The 17884-nt window shown below is 47.6% G+C and overlaps 1 protein-coding gene across 4 annotated transcripts in view; it reads right to left on the bottom strand.

The window, feature by feature from the left end:
* RGS12 (regulator of G protein signaling 12) overlaps positions 1–17884 on the bottom strand; it is a 760012-nt gene that overhangs the window by 605351 nt on the left and 136777 nt on the right. For all 4 annotated transcript variants that reach the window (XM_078678542.1, XM_078678544.1, XM_078678541.1 and 1 more), the window contains exon 3: positions 13071–13187. In XM_078678542.1, the coding sequence (XP_078534668.1) occupies positions 13071–13187 (117 nt within the window). The remainder of the gene's footprint in view (positions 1–13070; positions 13188–17884) is intronic.

The following is a 17884-nucleotide window of genomic DNA, read 5'->3' on the forward strand; positions in this document are numbered from 1 at the left end:
CCAAGTACTTATTTAGCATTCTCAAGTCCACACATAATCTAAGTTTGCCATCTGCCTTTTTTCGATTACTACCGGAGATACCCAACAAGAAGCTTCTAGAGCTCAAATCACCCCACCATCCAACATCTCCTTTATGAGGGACTTCACCTCATCCCTCCCACTAGGGGTACCCTCCTCAGTTTGTGCTGGATTTGTATGGCATCCTCCCTCAACATGATATTATAGAAATGCTCACTGAGCTGTCCCAACCCTTCCCGAAAAACCACACCAGCCTCTGTGAGAATCTCTGCCAGACCCTCTTCATCCACCACCATGACTTGCAAAGGCGCCCTTGGGTTCACTATGATGTGAAGGTCATATTGGTGGATCCAACCCAAAATGGGGGGCCCCGTCCCCTGCAACATACACCTTGCCTCTAGTTCATCTGTTGGAAAATACAATATCTGCTTCGAGATAACCCAACACGTCTATGTAATCCCACTGATAACCAGCAGGTGAAATATCTTTGGGCAGTAATGGTCTCCACTCCCACTCATGCTGAAACATCTTCCTTGGGATAATTGTGTACCTGGATCCAGTGTCTACCATTAAAGAAACATCTTTGCCATCTACCTATACCAGGGCTCTAGGACTATCCCTCCTCCTATCCATATCGGTAAGGTCTTCCTCATTATCGACACTAAGTATCCTGTCATTTAGTTCCCTCTTCCAGAGGGAACTAAGTGACACAGAGGCCAAACAATGCTTAAACCGGATAATGGAGCCGAGCTATTATAAAAAAAACAAATGTAAGATATTTGATACTGCCTTTTCGATTTGGCGATCTATGAAGAAAAAACTTCGGCTCAATACCAACCTAAATTTGTATACCCCTTTGCAGAATTGCTCGCTTCTTCCAGAGCTATTTAATGATGGGGTAATGGATAGGTGGAATAATCTAGGCATTAGGAAGTTGGGGGACTTATTTATAGAAAATGATTTTGTATCGTTAGATCATTTAATGAATACTTATCATATACCTTGCTCTGATTTTTTCAAATACCTTCAGGTACGCAGCTTTGTTTACAGAAACTCTCAAAATCTTAAATTTTCTTGGGGAATATTGAAATCCTAGAAGCGATTAAGCAGCGGCAAAAAATAGGACCCCTGTATCAACTAATCTTGGAGCAAAGGGAGGATGATTTAGAGGTTATAGCGAGTAAATGGCAGAATAAACTAAATATTCAATGTGTAAATATAGAGAGAAGCTTAGTAATCGCTAGAAATGTTTTATTGAATGGACCCCTCATCAGCCAGCATTTCATGTCTGTCTTTGGGCTCTATTATACACCAGGGAAGCTAGCTAAATGGAGTGTTGGGCGTGGGACAAACTGCAGTCGCTGTCATTTATATGGGGCTGATGCCGCACACATGTTTTTTGACTCTCCGAAATTGGCGAGATTCATTGCGGACGTTAAGTACTTCCTGGCTGTTGAGCTGTCCATCCAAGTCAAGCTAACAGCATCAATGGTTATTTTTGGCTGTGAGGAAAATGGGACTAACTTGACCTCAGACACGGACATAGGATTTGTGTTTGTGTGCATGTCTGCTTATCGTTTTTGCATAACATCAATTTCATTATGTGGTGAACTAAGCTCTTATCTATGAACCATCTTGAAATTGCATTATATAAAATGAAGGGTATTTCTAAGAAAACATTTGGTCGTAACCTATGGTCCCCAATCGCTAAATGGATAGGCACTTGAACAATGTTGTATTATATGTGATCTGATGTGTACCTTTCTCCTTGCTTTTGGACTTACTCTGTACTGCTGCCAAAACAAAATTCAATAAATATAAAAAATAAATAGTTCCCTCTTCCAAGCTACACTGTCTTGAACGAGGGCTACTCTACCATGTGTTCTGGTTTTACACATCTGAGCAAAATGTCCTAAGCAACCAGACTGAAGGCATTCCTCGTTTGTGGCAAAATAAAATTTAGAGTCAGATGCATGCCCACTGCTATCACATCTAGAGCAGAACTTTGCAGCAATTTTGATGTTGGTGCTTTTCTGGTCACTGAATTTGCTCTTGTTTTTAAGTAGTGCTACACTACTAGCGTGGTCATTCCCCTGTTCACTCACTTCACAAGCATAACTCTCAGAAATTTCGGCAATGTCATGGCTGAGGTTGCATTTCTGTAGCTCCTTCATGCAACACTCGGACTGTTCTATAACCTTGGCCAAATCAAAAGCTACTTTTAACAAGGGTTTTTGGCCGCCCACAACCTTTCCTGAACTTTTTTGTTACACTGAACAATTAATTGGTTTCTTATCAATTCATCAGCCAGGGCGCCGAATTTGCACTTGATGGAAAGCGATCATAACCTAGCTACAAACTCATCAATAGATTCTTCGCTTCTTTGGTGGTGGGTATAGAATTTGAAGTGATTCATGACGAAGTGTTCTTCTTTTGCATATTTAGCTTCATGTCTACACACAGCTTCCTTATATTCGTCTGGCACGGGTTCCCCATTTGCTTGTACGGCTTGTGGAAGGTATCTAAAAATACGCTGAACCTCCTTACCCAAGGTACTGTGTAATAATGCTTTTTTCATCTTGGAACTAAACTCTTGTCCATCTGGGTAGTTAAAAAAATTATGATCCAATCTTCCTAGGTTGTGGGAGGAAGACCGGTTTGCGGTAGAAAATGAGGAGGTGGCACAAAGACATGTGGTGCAGACATGGCTGAAGGAAGTGCAAAAGGGTAAAAGCCAAAATCGGGGTCTAATTACCCTGCAGTGGAGTGAAACTGAAGAGCGGTGTGCACATCACCGGGAGGAACGTGCGGTATAAGGCGAGTGTGTCACCGCAGACACACTTGAGGATGACCTGAAGTGAAGGATAACATGCAGGCAACTGTAGAGGTGTGCGTTTCACCTGAAAAGAGTGCAAGGAAACACACAATATTAGTTGAAGAAATCTAACACAACGGAATACCTGTGGTGTGAGTGTCACTGCTGGGGCACAAGCTGATACTGATGAAACAGGTAGCCGGTGGCAGGACTGACCGACTTTTGTCTAGTGTGATCGGTGAGTTCAAAATAAGTTGTACCAATATGGCCGCCAAGGGTGCTGCGTCATGGCGTTGTGCATGAAAGGCAGAAACGACTACTTTTATGACGTGTAAGTTCAAACTCCTACCGCCAATATGGTCGCTGAGCGTAGCGTAGCATCGTGACGTGGGTGGAGGCAGGCAGGCTGAGGAGGAGGAGGAGGAGGAGGTCACGGGTGGCAGAGGGGAAACCCAAAATAAATGCTCTCGCCCTCCCACCGGTAGGTTTGCAGTCTTCTCTCGACGAGGTCAGGGAGAGGCAGGAACGATGGGACCAAACCTGAAATTGGGCGTGGTCCTTAGTGTCCACTGTGTGTGTCAGTATCCCTCCGTGTGCGTTGTTTTTGTCTGTGTGTTTGATTTTGTGTGCATGCATGGCATTGTGTGTCAGTGTATGTGATTCTGTGTGTGCTTGAGGTTGTTTCTGAGTGTGTCTCTGTGCATATGTGTGGTTTCTGTCTACAAAGTGGAGGGGGGGGGTTTGAGGTGTCACGCACGCAGACTCGACGGGGTCCAAAGGCTAGCATTGTGATGACGAGAGAAGGTGACGTCAGACTGCAGAAAGCATGTCAACGTGTTGGTTGAGCAAACTATTCAAAGCGTCCTGGTCTCCGGATCTAAAATATGATAGAGGCCGGGAAGGTCAGACGTCTCATTTTGAAGTTAGGCCTTTGTTGGCACGGGCAACAAGGTTATTATTAGAAGGTGGGCATAAGTGCGTCTCTGCAGAATTCAGAGTAGGCAACAGTTGACCATAATGTACCTGTTAACCCTCATCTTCACAAATAGGCTTCCTATTCGTTGAAATCCAAACCTCCCAGAAATGGTCACATATGTGATTTAGGATGGCGCCGCTGCTCTCACAGGGGCGGGGGGACACAGACAGTATCGGAGGGGCCTTCTGCTTCCGGGATGCTGGTCAGGGGGGAGAGTGGACCTTCCATTTCCGGCACGGTGTGTTCGGGCGCTGGTTGTTCATGTATCCATCTGTCTCTTTCCCTGTACTTTTCTGTTGCCCGTGCCTGCCTGCTAGTGAGAGTCTGTGTGGTGTGCCCTTTCCGGGTTTGCTTTTCTGTCTGCGTCTGCGTCCGTGCGCATGCATTTTTGTTTCTATATGTGTGTGTCGGTATCCCTCCGTGTGCGTTGTTTTTGTCTGTGTGTTTGACTGTGTGCATGCGTGGCAGTATGTTTCAGTGTATGTGATTCTGTGTGTGCTTGAGGTTGTTTCTGAGTGTGTCTCTGTGCATATGTGTCAATCAATCAAGAAATTTGTATAGCGCGCTACTCACCCGGAGGGTCTCAAGGCGCTTGGGGGGGGGGGGGGGATGAGGGGGGGCGGGGTCCGCTACTGCTCGAACAGCCAGGTCTTGAGTTGCTTCCTGAAAGAGAGGTGGTCGTGGGTAAGACGGAGGTGGATGGGGAGTGAATTCCAGGTCTTGGCTGCCAGGTAGGAGAAGGATCTTTCTCCCATGGTGGCTCTTCGGATGCGTGGAACGGCGGCGAGGGCGTGGTTGGTTGATCGTAGTTGGCGGGTGGGAGTGTAGAAGGTCAGGCGGTCGTTGAGGTACCTGGGGCCTAGGTCGTGGAGGGCTTTGTGTGCGTGGGTGAGGAGGCGGAGCGGGATTCTTTTGCTGACGGGGAGCCAGTGCAGGTCCTTCAGGTGTCCGGAGATGTGGCTGTGGCGTGGGATGTCCAGGATGAGTCGTGCGGAGGCGTTGGAGTCTTTTTTGGAGTTTGGCTGTGGTTCCGGTGTAGAGGGTGTTTCCGTAGTCTACTCGGCTGGTGACAAGTGCCTGGGTGACCGTCTTCCTGGTTTCGGTGGGGATCCATCGGAAGATCTTTCGGAGCATGCGTAGGATGTTGAAGCATGAAGACGAGACAGCGTTGACTTGTCTGGTTATCGACAGGGAGGAGTCCAGGATGAAGCCCAGGTTGCGTGCGTGATCCTTTGGTTTGGGTGCGCTGCCTTGGGCCGGGGGCCACCAGTAGTCGTCCCAGGCAGAAGGTGATGATCCAAGGACGAGGACTTCCGTTTTGTATGATTTCAGTTTCAAGCGGCTGTTCTTCATCCATTCGGCTACTTCTTTCATCCCTTCGTGTAGGTTGGATCTGGCGGTGGCGGGGTCGTTGGTGAGGGAGAGGATCAGCTGGATGTCGTCGGCGTAGAAGATGATGTTGAGGCCGTGTTGGTATGCGATGGCTGCGAGGGGGCTCATGTACACGTTGAAGAGGGTGGGGCTGAGAGATGATCCTTGCGGCACGCCGCAGATAACTTCGGAGGCCTCAGATCTGAATGGGGGGAGGCGGACTCTCTGGGTTCTTCCAGCGAGGAACGAGATGATCCACTCCAGTGCCTTCCCTTGGATACCGGCGTTGCTGAGGCGTTGTACTAGGGTGCGGTGGCAAACAGTATCGAACGATGCAGAGAGGTCCAGGAGGATGAGGGCCGCTGTTTCCCTGTTGTCGAGCAGGGTTCGGATGTCGTCAGTGGCTGCGATGAGGGCGGTCTCGGTGCTGTGATTGACTCGGTAGCCGGACTGTGAGTGGTCGAGGGATCCGTTCGTCTCGAGGAAGGCAGCCAGCTGTCTGTTTACGGTCTTCTCGATGACTTTGGCAGGAAACGGGAGGAGCGAGATGGGGCGGTAGTTCTTGAGGTCGGTGGGGGTCTGCTGATGGTTTCTTCAGGAGGGCGCTGAGTTCGGCGTGCTTCCAGCTCTCCGGGAAGGTGGCGGCGTTGAAGGAGCAGTTGATGAAGTCCCGGAGTTGGGGTGCGATGACGGAGTCGACTTTGATGAAGACGTGGTGGGGGCATGGGTCGGTTGGTGAGCCGGAGTTGATGGTGTTCATCGTCCTGATGGTGTCTTCGGTGTTGACTTGGGTCCAGTCGCGGAGGGAGGTGGTGGGGGCGTCGGTTCTGTGGTTGGGTGCGTGGACTGTTTGCTGAAGCTGTTGTGTATGTCTGCGATCTTGCTGTGGAAGAACGTGGCGAGTGAGTCGCAGAGGTCCTGTGAGGGAGTGATGTCGTTGTTACCGGCGCTGGGGTTGGAGAGCTCTTTGACGATGTTGAAGAGCTCCTTGCTGTTGTGTGCGTTGTTGTCTAATCGTTCCTTGAAAGCGGTCTTCTTGGTGGTGTGGATTAGCTGGTGGTGTTTGCGGGTGACGTGCTTGAGGGCGGTCATGTTGTCTGTGGTTGGGTTCTTTCGCCAGGCTTTCGAGGGTGCGGCAGTTATTCTTGGAGTTCTTGAGGTAGTCGTTGAACCACGATGCTTTCTTGCTTCCGGGCCTAATGGGATGTGGTTTCTGTCTACAAAGTGGAGGGGGGGGGGGGGGTTGAGGTGTCACGCACGCAGACTCGACGGGGTCCTTAGGCTGGCATTTTGATGACTAGAGAAGGTGACGTCAGACTGCAGCAAGCATGTCAACGTGTTGGTTGAGCAAACTATTCAAGGCGTCCTGGTCTCCGGATCTAAAATATGATAAAGAGGCCGGGAAGGTCAGATGTCTCATTCTGAAGTTAGGCCTTTGTTGGCACGGACAACAAGGTTATTATTAGAAGTCCTAAGAAGGCGGGCACAAGTGCGTCTCTGCAGAATTCAGAGTAGGCAACAGTTGACCATAATGTACCTGTTAACCCTCATCTTCACAAATAGGCTTCCTATTTGTTGAAATCCAAACCTCCCAGAAATGGTCACATATGTGATTTAGGATGGCGCCGCTCCTGCCACAGGGGCGGGGGGACACAGACAGTATCGGTGGGGCCGTCTGCTTCCGGGATGCTGGTCAGGGGGGAGAGTGGACCTTCCACTTCCGGCATGGTGTGTTCCGGCGCTGGTTGTTCGTGTATCCGTCTGTCCCTTTCCCTGTTGCCCGTGCCTGCCTGCTAGTGAGAGTCTGTGTGGTGTGCCCTTTCTTTGTTTGCTTTTCTGTCTGCGTCCGTGCAGGTTCTGTCAGTGTGTGTGTGTGTGTGTGTGTGTGTGTGTGTGTGTGTGTGTGTGTGTGTGTGTGTGTGTGTGTGTGTGTGTGTGTGTGTGTGTGTGTGTGTGTGTGTGTGTGTGTGTGTGTGTGTGTGTGTGTGTGTGTGTGTGTGTGTGTGTGTGTGTGTGTGTGTGTGTGTGTGTGTGTGTGTGTGTGTGTCTGTGTGTGTGTGTGTCTGTGTGTGTGTGTCTGTGTGTGTGTGTGTCTGTGTGTCTGTGTGTCTGTGTCTGTCTGTGTCTGTCTGTGTGTGGTTCTGTCTGTGTGTGGTTCTGTCTGTGTGTGGTTCTGTCTGTGTGTGGTTCTGTCTGTGTGTGGTTCTGTCTGTGTGTGGTTCTGTCTGTGTGTGGTTCTGTCTGTGTGTGGTTCTGTCTGTGTGTGGTTCTGTCTGTGTGTGGTTCTGTCTGTGTGTGGTTCTGTCTGTGTGTGGTTCTGTCTGTGTGTGGTTCTGTCTGTGTGTGGTTCTGTCTGTGTGTGGTTCTGTCTGTGTGTGGTTCTGTCTGTGTGTGGTTCTGTCTGTGTGTGGTTCTGTCTGTGTGTGGTTCTGTCTGTGTGGTTCTGTCTGTGTGGTTCTGTCTGTGTGGTTCTGTCTGTGTGGTTCTGTCTGTGTGGTTCTGTCTGTGTGGTTCTGTCTGTGTGGTTCTGTCTGTGTGGTTCTGTCTGTGTGGTTCTGTCTGTGTGGTTCTGTCTGTGCGGTTCTGTCTGTGTGGTTCTGTCTGTGTGGTTCTGTCTGTGTGGTTCTGTCTGTGTGGTTCTGTCTGTGTGGTTCTGTCTGTGTGGTTCTGTCTGTGTGGTTCTGTCTGTGTGGTTCTGTCTGTGTGGTTCTGTCTGTGTGGTTCTGTCTGTGTGGTTCTGTCTGTGTGGTTCTGTCTGTGTGGTTCTGTCTGTGTGGTTCTGTCTGTGTGTGGTTCTGTCTGTGTGTGGTTCTGTCTGTGTGGTTCTGTCTGTGTGTGGTTCTGTCTGTGTGTGGTTCTGTCTGTGTGTGGTTCTGTCTGTGTGTGGTTCTGTCTGTGTGTGGTTCTGTCTGTGTGTGGTTCTGTCTGTGTGTGGTTCTGTCTGTGTGTGGTTCTGTCTGTGTGTGGTTCTGTCTGTGTGTGGTTCTGTCTGTGTGTGGTTCTGTCTGTGTGTGGTTCTGTCTGTGTGTGGTTCTGTCTGTGTGTGGTTCTGTCTGTGTGTGGTTCTGTGTGTGGTTCTGTCTGTGTGTGTGGTTCTGTCTGTGTGTGTGTGTGGTTCTGTCTGTGTATGTGTGTGTGTGGTTCTGTCTGTGTGTGTGGTTCTGTCTGTGTGTGGTTCTGTCTGTGTGTGTGTGGTTCTGTCTGTGTGTGTGTGGTTCTGTCTGTGTGTGTGTGGTTCTGTCTGTGTGTGTGTGGTTCTGTCTGTGTGTGTGTGGTTCTGTCTGTGTGTGTGTGGTTCTGTCTGTGTGTGTGTGGTTCTGTCTGTGTGTGTGTGTGGTTCTGTCTGTGTGTGTGTGTGTGGTTCTGTCTGTGTGTGTGTGTGGTTCTGTCTGTGTGTGTGTGGTTCTGTCTGTGTGTGTGTGGTTCTGTCTGTGTGTGTGTGGTTCTGTCTGTGTGTGTGTGGTTCTGTCTGTGTGTGTGTGGTTCTGTCTGTGTGTGTGTGTGGTTCTGTCTGTGTGTGTGTGTGGTTCTGTCTGTGTGTGTGTGTGTGGTTCTGTCTGTGTGTGTGTGTGGTTCTGTCTGTGTGTGTGTGTGGTTCTGTCTCTGTGTGGTTCTGTCTCTGTGTGTGTGTGTGTGTGTGTGTGGTTCTGTCTGTGTGGGTGCATGTGGCTCTGTGTGTTGCTCTGTGTGGGTGCAAATGCAATAGGTCTCGCATTTGCAAGAGATTAAGCTATTGGCATTGTAAATGACAATGCCATTTATTTATCTATTTTCAAAACCAACACATAAATAAAAATGTTGTCATTTACAATGCCAATAGCTCAAACTTTTCCAAAGGCGAAACCATTGCATTGTAAATGCTTGTTCTAAGTTGTATGTTACACACACACATGTCCTTTGGATATGTGTGTGCGCAACACCTGTGTACATTTGCATTTCAGGGGTGCTACAGGGTGTCCTTTGGACACCCTGTCACCCTTGAAATCGCTTCCTTATTTGCGATTAGCTAATTGCTAATCACAAATAAGGAATGACTCCCCATTCATTCCTATGGGCCTAGGAATGAATGGGAAAGCCATTCCTTATTTGCGATTAGCTAATTGCTAATCGCAAATAAGGAATGACTCCCCATTCATTTCTATGGGCCTTGAGGCCCATAGGAATGAATGGGGAGTCATTCCTTATTTGCGATTAGCAATTAGCTAATCGCAAATAAGGAAGCAGTAGAAGTCGCAAAATTAATTGCGATTTCTACATACATCCCGTTTTGCGAGTCTTTAATAGCGATTCCTTAATAATCGCTATTAAGGACTCGCAAAAGAGGACAATGATGAATCTGGGGGGTAGTCTTTATTAGAGCTAAAAGTGTAACAGAGAATTCACAGCTGACTAAGGAGTAACTGACAAGCCAGGAACGTTCACTTAAACAACACAAGAACGTTCATACAAGGTTTTAGAGGGGCAGAAGAACGGGGGACATCAAGAAAGGGCTAATAGCCAACGGATGCTGCTGCTTAGACATGTTCCACTTGACTTTTTTCTTTATCTTGCTAATCTCCAGCTGGCTACCTGGATGGAAATCAGAAGGTGGAGCTCCCATCTCAGCAACCAGCCCTTGAAAATGCTGAAATGTCTCGGTCGGCGACTTGTTGCATTGAAACCGCCCAGTTGGCTTCATTTGCTCCTCTTGTGCTCCTTTCAAGCCACCAGTTGACAAATCATACCTTTCTCTACTATCCAATAGTTAGATGGTGAGAAACAGTGCCTTCAGGGTGCTTCAAAAGCCAGACTGGAGCACAGTAATGGAGAACTGACTCACACTCCATACCCTACTTGGCCACACTGCCCATGTGTAGGAGAGTAGGGTCTGCTTCCTATGGTCACCCCCACTTTTTGCTTTTGCCTTACTGGTTTTCAACTTCGATGTGGCTGTAGGCCTGCTAATCAGACCCACAGCCCAGATGCACCCTCTCTAAAGTCTAACCATGTACTCTAGGTACATACACAATTGGGAATTGGTCCACCTTATCAGCCCCTGTAGAAGTGTACCTTAGGTACTCAGGGAATCGATATAACCAAGGCCTACCAGGGGCTGCAGCATGTACTATGCCACCCCTGGCTGGCCACTCAAACTGACACAACTGGCTGATCACTCAGCTGGGGCAAGGTCGTGTAATCACACCTTGCTTAGGTATAGTATTCCTATATCTAACCTTAAATATAGGCACACAGTAACCTATAAGTCACTCCTATGGCAGGCCTTAACAATCCTGGAGGCAGAGTGCTTGGTTGTGTGTGAGATGGTGCTCTAGCATGAGCTGAGCCTGTCTGCAGCTTTCGGAACCATGTCCTTATATCTGTTCTATGATCTTGCCATACCATATACTCTTAAGTGCATTATAATCCTCACGGTTGTATGCTAACTTTGGTTTGGCTTTATCTAAACATGTTGTGTAAAGTGTCATATGCTTTGGAATACTACCCCCTCGCCAATTCTGGCGACTGGGGTAGCATTCCACCCCTCTAGAGGGAGAAGACATGTTAGTTCGGACTATCCCGGTTAAAGTTAACCAGAGCCCCAGCGTCACAAAATGGATGCTGCTGCCACAGACACAAGTCTGACCTCTTGCTGCTGGGAGTCCTTCCAGCGAGGGAGGCCTGGACAATAGGTTTCCTGCCCAGACAAGATTTTGTGTATTGGGACAGGGAGGGCTGAAAAGAAACAGGCACTGCCTGGGGCACACTAGGTGCTGCATGCATAGTCCAGTTCAAACCGGTGCTGGGGCACTCCAGCCCCAGCTCTGGTGCGAAACTGGACAAAGGAAAGGGGGTGTAACCACCCCCCTTCCTGGTCCCACCCATAGGAGGGACCTAGTGAGTAAACCAGCCCCCTTTAGTTGTATAAAAGGTAGGAGCTGACCCAGGAGACTTTAGATTTGATCCTGAACTTAAACTTGAAACGAAACTTTGGACCCTTTGACATTCAACAGACTTGAAGACTGAAGAATCTCCCTTGTGGCCAAGGAGTGACCACCCTGGGAAACCAGGCCCCATCCAGCAACTCGACGGCTTGCTTTGTCCCCGTTCCCGCCGGAACTCGAGCGAAGAGCTTGACAAGACCTCGACTCCCGGACTCCTCTGACCCCACTGCACGACTCCAGCACAGCTGAGCTCAGTGGAAGGCGTCGGAATCCGTGGAACCAGGCAACTTGGAAAGTCTTCAACTTGCTAACAGCGCAGCTCCCGAGGCATCCTCGAAGCTGTGCACTGGGGACTGAGACACCCCGACACCGATCTCCACCTGCACCGAAGACCAGCCCTCCACACTCCACGAGATCTGCTTGGGGCCCTTCTGAGTGTGTTCTGCTCGACGCGTTGTCCCGGTTGCTGGCCAGTAGCCCTTGGACGACAATTCCTTTGAATATCCAACGCTGGTCTGGTTGCTCCAGACTGGCACTTGCTTCCCTGAAAAGGTGAAGTACCTCAGACCCTCCTGGTCTGCACCAGAAGCTCTTTGTGTATCCTGCGTGGGTTGCCTTTGCTTAGGCTTGTTGGCTCCAATCTTAAAGTCGACCCCTCCATCTGCGAGAACCTTCGTGGGACAGCTCCTCTCCAGCACCTGGTCGTCCTCGACGCCTCCTGGTCCCCGTGGCTGCAACGACAAGCTTCACATCCGCACCGGATTGCTCCTCGACGACGTCTGGTTCCTCCCTGGTTCCACCCGGTCAATGGCTAGTTACTTAGACTCTGTCCCCTCTGCTTTCAGGTCCTCTTCATCCTAGATCCACCCTTGGATCCACCCGGACTGCTTCCTCCTGGTCGCCTGCAGCATCTTCTTCCAAGGCTCCATAGGAATCAACGAGAAAACCCGACACACTTTGACCCCTATGCACCCGCAGCCCGTGGGTGAGGTAACGCGAGTACTTCGGTGCTCCTGTAGGGATTGACTATCCTAGCGTCTAGTTTAGTTAGTTGTACATTCCTAGTTAGACCGGAAGTGTCCTAAATCTTCGATTACTTACCTTTAAAGTTCCCATTGACTCTCGCGTGTGTGTGTACTGACACTGCACGCGCCGCCTGTCGGGCTCCTGCTCCTAACCTAAGGGTCAGATAGTGTAGCCCCAGCGATTCCCTAGGCCCTAGGCCTTCTCCTTTCCCAAATTGTGGTTCTTATACCACTTACTTAGTATATGGTTTTACGCGCCCCTAGGGCCTAACTGTAAATTGTGCTATTTAAAGTATTTCTAAGTGTAACTTGTTATGTGCTTTTGCCTCTGACCTCATAAAGAGTTCAGAGGAGTGTGTTAGTGAATAAATACATATATATTTTATATATATCCTGTGTGGTGTCCTTTCATTTGACATTCAAGGGGTTACATATGGTAAAACAGCTGGCTTTACACGCCCTCAAGAGTCTTTTAGCCTAAGACTGTTCTGTCCACGCTACCACTAGGATAGCTGGTCTATAAGGTTGACTTACAACCATCACCATAAGGGTTGTTTGGACCGGTGCAAGGTAATTACTAGAACTAGTGAGTACCATATACCAGGCCAACTTCTCACACCATCTTCCCACACAATCTGTTTTCAGCGTATGTAAACAGGATTTTCATCTGGAAAAACCATTTTCAACTTCTATTGCCTTCTGTTTCTCATGTAATCATTGCTCTCAATTTTCCCACGCTACATCAGCACAATGCTGAAGAAAACCTACAGTGATCGGCAAAGAAGGAAGGTAGTGCAGGTCAAAGGAACTAAACACCAACAATAAAAAGTAATAATTTGACATTCACAATGTAGGATAAATATTAGGGGGTGGGGGGTCATGTATATTCTGGAATTAACAAAGGAGAAGAAAAAAGAAAACAATACATAACACTTCTAACTTACTTCAAGATCATCTAGAGAGCAAGTTGAGATAATTCGTTTGGATCTTCCAAATGATCTTCTAGCAGAAGAGCGCTTTGGAGCTTGGGTGGATCCACTTGGGTGTCCAAACTTTGAGCTCTAAAGTAAAAACAGAAGAGCAAGTAAAGAAATCGTTTTGACCCAATATAACTTTGACAGAGACTGCTAAACCCATCTTTAGAAAAGTTCATTAGAAATAACAATTATTCAGTTGATTGTGTGCCTTTCAGCTAAGTGAAAAGAAAACCCTTAACAGTGTAGCTCAAGTTCACAACTGCTACCAGAGAACACCACTGGTAGCAATGGTGAACCGATGTGTTTTAGCAGCATCTGAGAAGTCTAAAGAGTATATACCTTTTGCATACCACATTCACCTTTAATAATATCTCGACAGTGTGACAGATCTAGGGAATTTATTATCGAACAGAAGATGATGCACAATACTGGTTAATATTCACTTAATAACCCCCTTCTGGTTATTTTTTTGCAATAGCTAATAAGTGCAAAACACTTGTTAACCATCATAAAGACAGCAACAAGAATCAGAAGTGCGAATATAGTTATGCTAATTTATCCTCAAAGATGGACAACAAACGAATAAAGAAGAGTTGCAACCCCAACTTAAAAAAAGAAGGCAGGTTAAAGGAAAATGCTACTTACCAGTATGCATCTGTTCTTGGCATGTAGGGCTGCTGAAATTCATATCTTTACAAAAGGGGATGATGGACGGAGCGCTTGAAAAAATCAAACACTCACCCCCAGTCAACTGATTTGGGTTTAATCCATCACCATTCTTTAGTTCACTCAGCCACCCCAGTTCAGACATGGCAATATGCAAATCAGTCTGACCCTGTGCCTTGTGGGAACAGTCCAGCCCGAACTGCCAAGCCATGTATTCCCTGGACCGGAAACAAGCATCCTGGGACCGGTTTCGGATTCATAATCCTCATCAGCCAGGCCATCACCACCCCCTTTCGTACCGCTTTTGGCCGCCATAAGTGTGGCAGGGTATGCTCAGACGTGAGCCCCTTGCTCACTTTGCCACTGGATTCAAGCAAGCCGGGCTGAAGACGGCTGGAATGCCAGAAACTGGTCCTCGGAAGCTTGTTTCCGGTCCAGGGAAGACATGGCTTGGTAGTTCGGGCTGGACTGTTCCCATGGGGCACAGGGTCAGACTGATTTGCATATAGCCATGTCTGAACTGGGGTGGCAGAGTGGGCTAAAGAACGGTGATGGATTAAACCCAGATCTTTTGACTGGGTGTGAGTGTTTGATTGATTCAGATGCTCCGTCCATCACCACCCCCTTTCGTACCGAAATTCATATCTTAGCATAGATCGCAGCCTAGTGTTGGGTCCGGATGATGTCACCTTGTTGTCTTGGAAGAGTCTTCGAAGTATCACAAGATAGGTGACTCATCCCTTGGACTTCAGTGCTCATGGGTATCCACTCCATCCTTAGATTGTTTTTCACCATTGTGGCAAAGATGGAGAATAGAAAAGTAACAGATGGCCATGCAAAGAAAATCCTGCAGCTGCGACAGGCCTGGGGAGGAGGGTGGGCGGTATGAACGTCAGCAGCCCTACATGCCAAGAACAGATGCATACTGGTAAGTAGCATTTTCCGTTCGAGGCAGGTAGGCTGCTGAATTCATATCTTAGCATAGACTGTATAGCAGTATCTCCTCTAGCGGTGGACGTCTACCCCAGCTGCAGCAGTTTGAGAAAGAGTTTTGAGGACAGCTTGGCCCACAGCAGCTTGCTGCTTTGATTGCCTATCTACACTATAGTGTTTAGTAAAAGTGTGTATGGTAGACCATGTAGCTGCTCTACAGATGTCTTCTAGTGGAATGGTTCCTAGGAAAGCCACGAATGCCCCCATTTTGCGCGTAGAGTGTGCTCTTGGGGGACCTGTTAAAGTGCGTTTAGCTTTGTGGTAGCATATTTGAATGCATTTAACTATCCATCTGGTTATTCCTGATTTTGAGATGGGGTTACCCTCATGTTGTGGTGAAAAAGCGACGAACAGTTGCTTTGTTTTCCTGAATGGTTTAGTTCTGTCAACATAATATAATAGAGCTCTTCTTACATCTAGTGTATGTAAGGCTCTCTCAGCTACTGACTGCGGGTTTTGGAAGAAAACGGGCAATTCTATGGACTGATTGATATGGAAAGTGGATATGACCTTTGGCATGAACTTAGGTTTAGTACGTAGTACTACTTTATTAGCATGTATTTGCATGAAAGGTTCCTGAATCATTAGAGCCTGTAACTCACTTACTCGTCTGAGTGAAGTGATGGCAATTAAAAATGCCACCTTCCATGTTCGAAATTGCAATTCACATGAGTGGAGTAGTTCAAAAGGGAGGTCCCATAACTCTGGTAAGTTGTATATTTAAGTTCCAGACTGATGAAGGTGGATGTTTTGGAGGGATTATCCTTTTCAGCCCTTCCATGAAAGCTTTGATTGGTGGAACTCTGAACAGAGACAGGTGTTGTTTGTTTTGGAGGTATGCTGCTATAGCTGCAAGATGTAGTCTTATAGAAGAGTATGCTAAATTGCATCTTTGTAGATGCAACAGGTAACAAATAATGTTTTGTATGGACGCGTCTAATGGATTGATTTGGTTATTATTGCAATAAAGTACAAATCTTTTCCATTTGGCTGCATAGCATGCTCTAGTAGTTGGTCGTCTTGCCTCTTTGATAATGTTCATACAATCAGGAGGCAAGTTGAGATATCCAAATTCTAAAACTTCAGGAGCCAGATGGCTAGGTTCAGTTGATTGAGAGCTGGGTGCCCGATTTCTCCATGGTTCTGAGTTAGAAGATGTGGCGACAGACGCAGTCTTTGATGTAGAACCTAGGAGAGTTCTAGGAACGTTGTGTACCATGGTTGTCTCGCCCATGTTGGAGCAACCAGGATCATTGTCAGTGACTGCTGACGTAGTTTGCGTGCCACTAGCGGAATCAGTGGAGCTGGTGGAAAAGCGTACGCAAATCTGCCTGACCAGTTCATCCATATTGCATTGCCATGTGACAACGGATGTGGGAACCTGGCGGCAAAGTACTGGCATTTTGAGTTTTTGTTTGTGGCAAACAGATCTATCTCTGGATGCCCCCATTTTTGAAAGAATGGTTGGAGAGCTTGAGGATGTATCTCCCATTCGTGTATCTGTTGGCTGTATCTGCTTAACAGATCCGCTATTTGATTATCTTTCCCTGGCAGGTGTTCTGCTAGGAGAAAAATGTTCTTTGGAATTGCCCACCTCCATATGCTCTGCGCTAGGTGAGAAAGCTGTAGAGAGTGAGTCCCTCCCTGTTTCTGGATCTAATACATGGCTGTCATGTTGTCCGTCCGGATCAACACAGCTTTGTTGTATACCTATTTTTGGAATGCTTTCAGTGCCAGAAATATTGCTAGCAACTCTAAGTGGTTGATATGCAGTGTCTTTTGCTTGACTGTCCAGAGTCCTTGGACTGTGTATTGCTGTAGGTGGGCTCCCCAGCCTGTCAGTGATGCGTCCGCTGTTAATACTATTTGTGGAACTGGCTCTTGGAACAGTCCCCCCTTGGAAAGGTTTTGTGGGTTCCACCACTGCAGAGCGTAGTAAGCGCGACTGTCTCCCAACACTAGGTCTTTTAGTTGCCCGTGAGCTTGGTTCCACTGCCGTACTAGGCATTCTTGTAATGGACGCATTTGAAGTCTGACATGAGGGACAATGAATATACAGGAGGCCATCATGCCTATGAGTTGCATGAACACTTGAGCTGGTAAGGATTGTTGTGGCTGAAACTTTTGAATTAGAGTCTGCATGTTGGCTATCCTGACTGGATTTGGATATGCCTTTGATACTGATGTATCTATGGTAGCTCTCAGATATTGTTGTATGTGGGAGGGTTGTAGATGAGATTTTGGGTAATTTATGGAAAAACCCAGACTGTGCAGCAGCTGGAGTGTTTGAGACGTATGGCTTGCACATTGGGCGTACGATTAGGCTTTTATGAGCCAATCGTCGAGGTATGGAAACAAGTGGATGTGTTGCCTCCTGAGGTGTGCTGCCACCACGGCTAGACATTTTGTGAACATTCTTCGGGCTGTAGTTACTCCAAAAGGGAGAACTTTGCACTGATAGTGTTGACCTTCTATTGTGAACCTGAGATATTTCCTGTGAGCTGGATGTATAGGTATGTGGAAGTATGCATCTTTGAGGTCTAATGTGGCAAGAAAGTCACCGTGCTGAAGTAACGGGAGTACCTGTTGTAGAGTTATCATATGGAAGTGCTCTGACAGTAGGTATTGGTTCAGAGGTCTGAGGTCTAATATGGGTCTGAGCGACCCGTCCTTTTTGGGAATTAGAAGTATAGAGAGTATACCCCTGTTCCTTGGTGTTGAGAAGGGACTGGCTCTATGGCACCCTTTTGTAGCATGGATTGGACCTCTTGTTGTAACAGTGTTATGTGTTCTTTGGACATAGGACGGTGTTTGGGTGGTATTTTGGGTGGAGTAGAAGTGATTTCCAGGCAAGAACCATACTGGATAATTTGTCTCACCCACCTGTCTGTGGTAATTGTGTTCCAGACAGGTAGGAATTGGTTGATTCTACCTCCGACTGATGTTAGATGGTCTGGAGGGAGTGTGATGAAGTCACTGTTTGGTGGCAGTGGAAGCTCGGGTGGTATTGCCTCCACGTCCTCTGCCTTTTTTATTGTGGCCCCTATAACCTCCTCCATTGGAGCCTTTGTTAAAAGTGCTCTGGGTATTATATTTGAAGGTAGAGGAGCTTTGTGATGTAT

This window comes from Lissotriton helveticus, chromosome 2_2, assembly GCF_964261635.1.
Source record: "Lissotriton helveticus chromosome 2_2, aLisHel1.1, whole genome shotgun sequence".
In the NCBI taxonomy this organism is placed as follows: Eukaryota; Metazoa; Chordata; class Amphibia; order Caudata; family Salamandridae; genus Lissotriton; species Lissotriton helveticus.